Source organism: Malus domestica, chromosome 06, assembly GCF_042453785.1.
Source record: "Malus domestica chromosome 06, GDT2T_hap1".
Classification (NCBI taxonomy): domain Eukaryota; kingdom Viridiplantae; phylum Streptophyta; class Magnoliopsida; order Rosales; family Rosaceae; genus Malus; species Malus domestica.
In genome coordinates, this window is record NC_091666.1 from 13,828,728 (window position 1) to 13,840,571 (window position 11,844).

The 11,844-nt window shown below is 38.1% G+C and overlaps 1 protein-coding gene across 1 annotated transcript; it reads left to right on the plus strand.

Moving 5' to 3' along the window:
• The first annotated feature begins 8,033 nt into the window (after positions 1 to 8,033).
• Positions 8,034 to 11,511, plus strand: LOC139196813 (uncharacterized). Its single transcript, XM_070823156.1, has 7 exons — positions 8,034 to 8,252; positions 8,984 to 9,125; positions 9,237 to 9,312; positions 9,490 to 9,864; positions 9,928 to 10,037; positions 10,269 to 10,667; positions 10,919 to 11,511. Exons 1-7 carry the CDS (start codon positions 8,034 to 8,036, stop codon positions 11,509 to 11,511), a joined length of 1,914 nt encoding a protein of 637 aa, XP_070679257.1.
• Positions 11,512 to 11,844: the final 333 nt, after the last annotated feature.

Here is an 11,844-nt window from a genome sequence, read left to right on the forward strand (position 1 = left end):
GTTTCATTTAAAAGGAGTGCTGAAACGACGTCGTCCGGTTCAAGATATTTTTAGAACAACTTTTCTTTTCCGTTCTTCTTCCTCGCACATGACTTGCCCTCCTGTACAATAGGCAGCCCAGGCTGGCGCGGTAGCAAAGGGCCAAACGGTGGCCCCGTGTGTGCTGACTGCTGGGATTTTTCTACTGGGAATTTGAATGCAGCTCTGCTGCGCGCAGAGCAGAACTAGATAGCACCGGAGGAGACGAAAAGCAGCGGCGCTGCAGCAGCAGGAGGGGAGGGGCTGGCCAGCGCTCCAGTCTTGTTTTTCCGGCGAGGGGAGTGGCGTCCGCCACTCCTCGCCCTCACGTGGCTTCGCCACTGCATACACGTATAACGATATATTTTATATTAAAAAAAAAAGAATTCGGTTGAGTCACACAATGAGTAATCTAATTTGATATCGGGATTTTCATCTACGAGATTCAAACACAAGACTTCTTACTTACAAATGAAGAAGAATATCACCGTATCACCATACCGTAAGACTGAGTGGCAGTTAAATGACTTTTGAATCAACTATTTCTGATATACACACATACACACACACATATATATATATATATACATACACACACACATATATATATATATATATATATATACACACATACACACACACACACACACACACACATATATATATATATACACACACACACACACACATATATATATATATATATATATATCAGATGTGTAAAATGGGGATTAGTTTGAGTTTAGTTAAAATGCTATGAAGTTTGTTTCAAAACAACGTACACCTTTATATTGAGAAATTTGTTTACAATTTATCACAATGCGTAAAATGGAAGGATTTTAAAACATCAAGGTTGCAATGTTAGAAAATTAAAACTTTATCATCTAGTGTTAAACGTAATTGTGTGTGAGATGTGTTTAGCCCAACAAAACATATTTAAATTTTAATGGTTAATGCATGTGTACTTCATAATGCATGAACGATAAGAAATTATTTACGTACGTTGCTAATAGCAATATAATATTTTGTAAATTGATATTACAAGTACGTTAGTGTACACTATAACAAAATACATAATCATCGAAAAAGACTTGTAAATTGCACATGATTTTTTATTTTTTTTTTAATTTTTTTTATTTTAGAAAAGACTTGAAAGGTACTTTCCCATTTTTCTCATGGGATAACTCTCTCAAATTAGATATAGAATTATGGATCAAATATGAAACCTTATTTTTAGCATGGGTACCATATACAAACACACACGAAGAATTTACACACACACATATATATTGTGGAAACATAAAATATTGGCGACCAATGGGAACTGGCAAGTGTATAACTTATCAAATATCACGAAGAATTTACACACACATATATATATTGTGGAAACATAAAATATTGGCGACCAATGGGAACTGGCAAGTGTATAACTTATCAAATATGACTACTAACAGAATACGCACATCATTAATCCAACCTTAACAGGATAACGGGTCACAGTCTCTACCAAGACCTTAGAAGCCACAATCAACATACCTGATACCTTAGGCCCAATTATTCACCAACAATCCAAGTTGATCACCATGCGACCTACGCATATTATCTTGATTTTCAACGGCTTGCCTATTAGTCTTTGCATATTCCAGGAATTTCAGTGACACATCACGACACGGAATGTCCACTAGGACTCCAAACCAAGCTGTGTTGGCCGACACCTGAAAGGTGATGAAGCCATAAAGTGTAGTGATGTGAAAAAATGTGAATAAATTTAAACCTAAAGGTGCCTAAATATAAGAGTACGTTGTGAGCGGGAATGAATCCATTTCACCTGTGATGACAGAGCATAAGTAAAGTACAGTAAGGTAGGATAAGAATTATACCATTATAGGTAGCCACCTATATTGAGATTTGTCAAGAATCCTTGTTGATAAGAAAGCTCAACTACAAAAACCTGGAAGGGCGAAAAATAAGAGTGAGTGGGCCAGAAAATAAAGTTTTATAAAAATCTTTCTGAAAACATTGTAACCCCTTGCCGTAAAACAAGTATAGTTTCAAAAATATACTTACTACATATAGTATAAAAATACTTACCGTAGCCTGCAAAATCTCAAGAATTCATTACGGCACAATATCTCAACAGTAATATAAGTAAAATCAGGTGTTCAATCAATCTATACTAGCATACAAGTCGGAGTCGCCTAATGTGACCTGTACGACTGAACTGATGCTCATCAATCTGTACTAGCACACAAGTCGGGGTCGCCTAATGCGACATGTATGATAGAACTAGGTGTAATTATAATATACGCTCTAGTGCTACAATCACGTGAAGACTGGCGCTATACGTGGTCACCTACGAGTCGGAGTTGCCTAATGCAACCTGTACAACAAGACTGGTATCTACTTGAATCCAAGGCGAGCGTGCGATGCGAAGGTGAACATACACATGAAAGATTGGCCCTTGCCTTGGGCAAGCATTAACACTGGGATGTAGCAATGATGAGCAAACTACATAAATATACGCATGCCACAGTGATTCGATAGTTCTAATTAACATACTAACATTCATAGCCATAGATATAATTATGGCATCAAAGATTCTAAGCATACCTGTGCATCCCGGAGGATGTAGCATATTTCATAAATTTCGTCATTTCGCTAATTCTTATAAACTTTAGTCTAATCTAGGTGCACGTAAGAAATTTTTAAAATGCATAAATGGAAACTATCAACCATATATATACTATAAAAAGGAAAAGACCCACTTGCCTGAAGTCCAAGCTACAGCTCTGTAGCATGAATATCGAGGCGCCACGAACGATCGTCGCCTAGAACAATTATCAAATCATGTCTCAAAATTCTTATTGATAGAACACATAACTTACATAAAATACATCCCCAATGACGTTCTAGAATGATTTGTAACCCATTGACCAAAAGTCAACCGTCAGTCAAATGTCAACGGCAGGGTCCACAACCCTACATAACTCATTCGGGAAGATCCGCACCTCGGATTTTTTTATCCGTAACTTCCCAAGAGTTTCAATAAGCTTCTAGAACAACATCCTAAAGTTTCGGAATGATCCAACAGTCAGATCTCTGTCAATCGCTAAAATTAAGTGGTACCCAACGTTTAGATTTAGAAACTTAGAAAACCGATCCATCAGTTCCTAATATCCTTAAATATTATGTAATATCGTGTATTAAAGTTTGGTGACGATCCAACGATCGGATCATCAAATCATATAAGGATCAAGTGGCGGTCTCTATCAAAACTATGTTCAAACGATGAGATTTCAACAATCGGACTTCAACTATGGAATTGGGGTATCAAATTTAGCCTAGGAAGGTCAAGGGGTGCCTCGGCCCATGAGTCGCCGCACACGGCGGTCGGTCGCCCCGACTCATCGGAAAAATCAACTATTTCCAAAAATTACCAAATTTCACAAAAATGAAGATCTAAATGAGTAGAGAAAATTTTATACCTGTGGCCAAGTCCAATTTAGCTGAGAAAAGCTCTGATTTCCCTCAAACTCACCGGAAACCCTAGAAATGGGTGGCTTTGATCCTTCACCTCCGATGCTCCACCACCACTATAGTTGTTTGGGCTTTATTCCAAGCTTTAAGGGAAGAGTTTTGGTGGTGGTGATTGAAGGCAAGCTTTTCAAAAAATGGACGAATTGCTGCCGTGTCCGTCGCACCCATTGGTGCATTCTTCTCGAGATTGGGGTCAAACCCAGTCGGGTTTGGATGAATGGATGGCTCTAAGGTGTATGGTGGTGGTGATTTGCTGATTTTCGTTGGAGAAATCGATGAAAATCTCGTCGGAAACCATGTAACCCGTCGGGGTGCAGTGGGTTGCAAGGAGAAATGGGGCGGGATGGTGGATTCGATGCTTCTCACTCTCACCCTTCCCTTCTTTTCATTCTCTTCCCATTGGCCAGTGTTCTTCGTCTCTTCTTTTCTTATTCGTCCTCACTCTAATCATTTCTCTCCTCTGATTGGGCAGCAGCCCCTTCCTTTCTTCTTTCTTCCATCCATCCTTCCCCTTTCCTTCATTTCTCTCAACCAAATAATAAAATAATAATAATAATAACTAAATAATCTTAAAATAATAATATAATTTGAATCAATAGACATAAAATAGTAATATTTACAAAAGTATTTTTCAGATTCGTAGTTCTGTAAAACTTCTATCATAATTCCAATCTTGATTCTGCTTACACCTTCACGTTCATAGTGACGAGCACTTAGAGGATACACTAAAAGAATATTTCATACGTCTTACTATACGTTGGTCAACGAAAGTCAATACCCTCATCTCTAGAACATTACCATCAAATCACTATTTTAAAATAAATAAAAACGTAAAAATTGGGGACCGGCTGTCACATTCAGAGTAATATTCCTCCATTGGTGTGCATATTAGGTAACAATTTCCTACGCTTAACTCCTAAGTTCTATATAAATAATCAAGAATTTTCGCCACACTCTTATAATTTCCTACAGTCTTTCTGACTTAGTCATCAGAAGTCAGTTTTGGCTAACACTACATCGGTGGTAGTCTAACTTTGTTTGTCTCTTATTTTTGTGTGTGTAGATTTTCGTTAGCTCAATTGGAAGAGCAAATTTACTCCCACATATATGGCTAGGATTGAGCATCTTGTTCATATGCTTATTTTTGGGTAAATTACATTTTGTACCCTCAGATTTGGCGTTAATTGCAACTGCATACAACATCTTTAAAGCATTTCAATTCCATACATTTACTTTCATTTCATTTTAATTTCGTACAACCGTTAGTCAATTCGTTAAGTTAATTGTTAATTGATGATGTGTGAAGTGTGGAGCCCAAATTTTGCTGATTTGGAATTCAAATTTGTCCCACGTGGGTAAAAAAAAAAAAAGAATCTGAAATTGAAACGTTGAAGACGGGGGGAGAGAGAGCTGAAGAAGGAGAACAGAGGTGGGTTCAAACCCAACCCTAAGTCCTAACCAAATCAGCCAAATCAAGGCCACGTTGACCAAATCATGTGGTGAGTTCAGACCTTGATCTCACTCTATTTCCCATGGTTCCTCAAATCCACAATCATCAACCTCCAACCTGCAATTAGAAATTTGTGTCGATAAAAATGGATAAATCAAGTAATCCAGAAAGATCAGATGAGGGAGAGAGATACTAGATGGGTTGGAGAAATTGGAGAGGAGGAAGCGATAGATAGTTCACCAGTTTCTGGAAGACAGATTCGAATTCATCAGATTGATTGAATTGGTAGTGACACTACAAAAAAAATTGGTCATTTGCGAGGGTCAAATATCGTTAGAAAAGGCATTTTGCCGTCGTAAATACTTATTTACGATGGGAAAAAGCCTTCGCTGGGCGTCGCAAATTGATCCATTAGAATTACTTCTTTTTTTTTACCAGTTGTCGAAAATGCTTCATTTACAACGCTTGTGGCTTGTCAATACTAGTTATCTTTTCATCGGAATTGATTTTTCAAAATGACAAAATTATTTTTCTCGAAATGTTTGCGTGGTCGCAAATACTTGTATGGCTATCGAATATACTTTCTATACAACGACATCTATTTCTTGCGATGATTTTCTTACAACCAAAACATTATGTCAAAAAATGATTTTCCAATAGTAAAATGTTGTTTACAAGAGCGCACAATAGTCACAATTACAATTATTGACAATTAAGAATTGTCGAAAATACGCACAGAAACATATTTGTGAGGATCAAGAGTTGTTAGCATTATACATTTCCGTTAATCCTACTTCATCGGTAAAAATAAAAGGATATAAGTACAATTTTTTTTTTAAATTTTATAATATTTTCAATGCCAATTTTTATTGAAAGAATTGTTTTATATTAATAATCATATATTCAACTACATATACAAAAATGTAAAAATTTTACAAGTACTTGTTACAATCCTATGATATGTCTTATAATGCTAGTTTTTCATGTCCACTTTATCCAACTGTCAATGAGTTCGAATGTAGTGCTACGAACATTGATCCACAATTATTATCTTTATTCTACCAAAAAAAAAAAGACAACTTATATGAAGCACAATATAATTGTCAATTGGTAAGAAACCCATACAATGAAAATTAGAAAATAAACATAAGCTCTAATGAAGAGCCTTGCATAATTTTAGCTCAAGGTGTGAGCATAGCAACCACCAATCTATACCATAAATAATGCAAGTGAGTAGTTGAAGTGAAAATTAAACACACCTCCAATACATTCTTCAATTTTTCTCGTACCACCCTAAGATGAGAGGATGCTCACACATTCTTCAATTTCTTTTAATTTATGTGTCACAGCCCGTCCCGAAATATTTTATTGATGGTGTGAATTGACCATTCTACCCTTGAGCGTTTCGTGGTGTTGTGTAGATTGGACTAAGAAAAAGGGGCCAGTTAGCTTTATTCCTAATTAATTGGACCCAATTAAAACTTAACGGAATATTCCTAACGGCAATTAAGTTTCAGTTAGGGTTTGGCCATGCGTGGTAGCGCGTCTGGCCGTGCCTTGGCAGCACGTGGCGACGCGTGGGTGGTCATAAATTTTTTATAAAATTATGAGGATGTTCCTGAGGATGAGTAGGTCATGGTGGTATATTCAAATACCCCATTTGAGCAATATATGAGAAGTTATTTCCTAGTTTTGTGTATGTGCTTTGAATAACGTTTATTCAATTATTTCGCATATAGGTGAGACTTATCCTGAAGACGACCGCCATCAATCGAGGCTCGGGGGCGACGACCTTTCGACATATCAGTGAGTGGGCTTTTGGTTTTTCCGTATATACCTATATACTTGAGATTTTTCCCAGAAAATGAATTTGAATGATTATACGTTTTGAAATGTCATGCAAAGTATCTGCCTATTTTATTTATGCATTAGTAGTTGCATATATTTATGATTGCTGTTGCAATGCACAGGTGAGTGCCAGGTAAATTCATAAAATAAAGATATAAGGTTACTTCAATTATGTGAGATATGATGTGATGTATTGAAAGCTCATAAACCTGCACCCCGGTGTTAGTGATCCTGCCTAAAGTTAGGGCATAATCCTTCACATGATGTTCACCTCTCGCACCATATGCTCACCTTGGATCCAAGTTAGGTGCACAGACTTGTCGTATAAACCACTATATGTGGTTCCGACTCGTAGGTGACCTGCGATCATTCGCACAGCCTTCACGTGATCGTAGCGTTAGAGCATATTTACTTTACACCTAGTCTTGTCGTACAGACCACTTTAGGTGGTTTTGACTCGTGTGCAGATTTGATTTGATATTATTGAGATTGGTTATGAGCTATATACTCAGCCATGCAGATTGAGTTAGAGGGATTTGGCTGATGCGATATTTACATTGATATATTTTTCCTGGATTACTTATAGCATTGCGTTGAGATACTTTGCTTTGTATACTTCTATGGATTTTCATCTTTAATATGATTTTTGTTCAGCTTATTATTATTATTATTTTCTGGGAAATTATACAGGTTTTACGATGAGAGGTTAGAACTTTTGAGAAATGAAATGATTTTGAAAAACTTTGTTTTTGCCCACTCACACTTTCTGTTTTGCGCCCCTCCAGGTTTTAGGTAGAAGTGCTTTGGTGGCTCACAGGGATTTCGACGGTGGTTCTGATAGAACATCATAAATGTAGGATCACCCTTGGGTGTTGTATAATTAGTACTTGTGCTGCTTGGCTGCATCTAGAATGTTTATGCTCTGATTATGTATTTCACCCTTAATCTCACACTAGCACCTTATCTTAGCTAGTTCTGCTAGTAGTTTGATTTTTATTCCTTCGCTTTTTCCTTATATCTTTATTGCTTCCGCACTGTGCACATGGTTATTTCACTCCCACATGATGGCCAGCATGCCTCGATCTAGGTCTGGGTGTGTCAGTTTGGTATCAGAGCATTAGGTTTGCAGTCCTGCATATCTTGAGAAATTCTAATTATTTTGATGTCTTCTGTAAGAACTATGCCGCCTCGTAGAGATCCACGTCCTTCTATTGAGCCTAGTTTCCCTGATATAGCTCAGTTAGGGGAAGCTATAGTTAATGTTATTCAGTCTTCGCTCCATCCTCCCCAAATGACACCTCTTCAGACTATGTATAATCTGAAGCTAAATCATTTTATGGGGAATGAAAGACATGAAGGAGTAGAGAAATGGATCAATCATATTGAGAAGACTTTCTGTGTAATGTAAAGTCAGGGGAATCTTCCTCTTGATAGGGGGGTCGAGAAGACTACCTGGTTTTTGGGTCCGGAACCTGCATCCTGGTGGAGACAGGAGTCCTATCAGTTGACCCAGAGGAAATTGCAGACTGGGAAGTATTTAAATAGTTGTTTGAGAAAAGGTTTATTCCCCCTAAGTATATTGATCGCAAAAAGCAAGAGTTTACTCAATTAAAGCAGGGGAAGATGATGGAAAATAAGTATTAAATGAGATTCATTGACTTGTCTCGCTATCATCTGGAGGTTGCTGCTAATCCGGTTGAGATGCTCATTCGTTTCAGATTGGGTACAAAAAAGAAATGGCGTTCTATAGCGACCTTGACTCCTTGTGCCACTTATCAGGAGTTTTATGAGATTTTGTTGAGGATTGAGGACTCAGAAAATATGCCCAGCGAGAGAGAAGAAGAGGAAGAAAATAATGGAAATTAGAGGCGAGATGATAAAGGTAAAAGTTAGTCTTCTCAAGGACCTTGTAAGACTCAGAGCTTTAAGAGGAGTGGAACTAGTTCCAGTTCTTCTAACGGAGGTTTTAGTGCCACTGGTCAAATGAGAGGTGGTAGATTTTCAAGAGGTTCTAGATTCCAAAGACAGGGATATGTTGGAAGAGGAAGTGCTCATTTGTGTCGCAGATGTAATAATAGGCATTTTGGGAAGTGTATGAGAGGTAGCAGTGGATGTTTTACTTGTGGGCAGATGAGATATAGAGCTATAAATTGTCCCCAGAGTCAGCAGAGGCCCCATCATCCTTCTATGCCACCATCAGCGCCGATCCAGCAAGTTCCAGGGTCTGCAAGTTATGGTCAGATGGGTCGAGGTGGTGCTTACCATTATCAGGGTGATGCCGCTCTTTATGCTTTAGGGCAGTATCAGTATTCGTAGGATCCTTATTACCAGAGTGGGTATTTTTAGTATCCTGGAGGGTATACACCGTATCCTTCCATTCCAGCTGGTGGATCTCAGTGGTACCAGGGAGGACAGCCCCATCAGGTAGAGATTGCTTCTAGTAGTGCAGGATCTTCAAGGTAATCTGGTCAGCCAAGTCAGGGGTGAGGTGTGCAGGGGCGAGGTAATCAAGCTATTAGAGGTCGTGAGGGAAGAAAGCAAGCCCAGGGACTTATTAATAATATATTTCTGTAAGATGCTCAGAATCATCCGGATTTGATCATGGGTATGTTAAACATTCTTGGTCACTTTGCTAGGGTTTTAATTGATTGTGGCGCTACGCATTCTGTTATTTCTCATACATTTGCTCAAGTGACGCAACCTCATCCTACGCCTCTAAGGTATGATTTAGAGTTTGCTATGCTTAGAGGGGAGATATGTTATGTTGATTATGTATATCTAGGATATCCAGTGATGGTGGAAGAGGTAGTCATGCCAGTTAATCTTATCCCGGTAGATATTGTTGATTTTGATGTGATTTTAGGCACAGATTGGTTGCATTATAATCGTGCCAATATAGATTGCTATGGGAAAACAGTTACTCTCCATTGTCCTGGATTATCTAAAGTTACTTTTGTAGGAGATCGTAATGGGGTGAGGCATGGTGTTATTTCTGCTGTAAGAGTAAAAAGGTTGTTATCGAAAGGTTGCTAGGGATATTTAGTTCATGTAGTGCTGAATGATGTTACTTCTAGTAGTGTGGATGATGTTCGAGTAGTTAGACATTTTCCTAATGTATTCCCTGATGATTTACCTGGATTACCGCCAGACCGAGATGTGGAGTTCACCATTGATTTGCTTCCAGGTATGGATCATATATCTTTGACTCCATATAGAATGGCTCCTGCTAAATTAAGGGAATTGAAAGTCCAGTTGCAGGAATTAGTCGATAAAGGTTTTATTCAGCCTAGTACTTCACCCTAGGGAGCTCCAGTTTTGTTTGTAAGGAAGAAAGATGGGACTTTGAGGCTATGTATTGATTATAGGCAATTAAATTAGGTAACAATTAAAAACCATTATCCATTGCTGCATATAGATGATTTGTTTGATCAGCTTCGAGGTGCCTGTGTATTTTCTAAGATTGATTTGAGGTCTGGTTATTATCAATTGAAGATCAGCAGTGAGGATGTCCCTAAGACTGCTTTCAAGTCTCGTTATGGTCATTATGAGTTTCTAATGATGCCATTCGGATTAACGAATGCACCAGCAGCTTTCATGGATTTGATGAATCGAGTATTCCAGCCATTTATAGACAAGTTTGTCATTGTTTTTATTGATGACATTTTGGTATACTCTAAGTGTAAAGCAGAGCATGTTCGACATCTTATCTTGGTATTGAAGAAATTAAGGGAACATCAGTTGTACGCTAAATTTAGCAAATGTCAATTTTGGTTGAATCAAGTGGCATTTTTGGGACCTGTCATTTCTGCTCAAGGTATTCAAGTAGATTCTCAAAAAGTGGTAGCTATGGAGAATAGGAGCAACCACGAACCGTCACTGAGGTACAAAGTTTTCTTGGCCTAGCTGGCTATTATAGACGGTTTGTGAAGGATTTTTCAATCATTGATTTGCCATTAACGAGGTTGACTAGAAAAGAAGTTAAGTTTGAGTGGGATGATAATTGTGAGCAAAGTTTTCAGCAGTTGAAGTATTATCTCACTCATGCACCTGTTTTGGCACTTTCAGATGACAGTGGTAATTTTGAGGTTTATAATGACACTTCCTCAAATGGCCTGGGTTGTGTGTTGATGCAGTATGGTAGGGTGATTGCTTATTCTTCACGACAAGTGAAACCTCATGAGAAGAATTACCCTACTCATGATCTGGAGTTAGCAGTTATCATCTTTGCTTTGAAGATTTGGAGACATTATCTTTATGGTGAGAAATGTAAGATCTTTACAGATCATAAAAGTCTTCAGTATCTTTTTACTCAAAGGGATCTTACTCTTCGGCAGCGGAGGTGGATTGAGTTGCTTAGTGATTATGATTGCACAATTGAGTATCACCCTGGTCGTGCAAATGCAGTGGCGGATGCACTTAGTAGGAAGACTCCAGTTAGACTTAATGCAATCTATGATTATCATGTTCCTCTTCTTGTGGATTTAAGGTCTACTGGAGTGGAGTTAGGAGTGGAAGATCTAGAAGAAGCCTTACTTGCTAATTTTCAAGTCAGGCCAATTTTAATTGATCGTGTACTTGAAGCCCAGATGGGTGATGAAGAGACCCAGGAAATAATTCAAGCAAGGAATCGGGGGAAGAAGAAGGACTTCAGAATTTGAGAAACTGATGGCATGCTTATGCAGGAGAGTAGGATGTATGTGCCAAATAATATGGAATTAAAGAAGGCAATTCTTGATGAAGCACATATTTCAGCTTATGCAATGCATCAAGGAGGTACAAAAATGTATCATACCATTCGACCATTTTATTATTGGCTGGGTATGAAAAGAGAAATTGCTGAATATATGAGTAGGTGTGTCATCTGTCAACAAGTCAAAGCAAAAAGAAATAAGCCTTTTGGATTGATGCAACCACTTCCCGTTCCACAGTGGAAATGGGAAAATATTACTATGGATTTTGTGTACAAGCTTCCTCATACACAGAATGGTTAT

Coding starts and splice junctions, on each gene's coding strand:
- LOC139196813 (XM_070823156.1), top strand. CDS start 8,034: ATGCCGCCTCGTAGAGATCCACGTCCTTCTATTGAGCCTAGTTTCCCT. Junction 8,253..8,983: donor ATATTGAGAAGACTTTCTGT/GTAATGTAAAGT, acceptor ACTTGTGGGCAG/ATGAGATATAGAGCTATAAA. Junction 10,668..10,918: donor ACCTGTCATTTCTGCTCAAG/GTATTCAAGTAG, acceptor TGGCACTTTCAG/ATGACAGTGGTAATTTTGAG.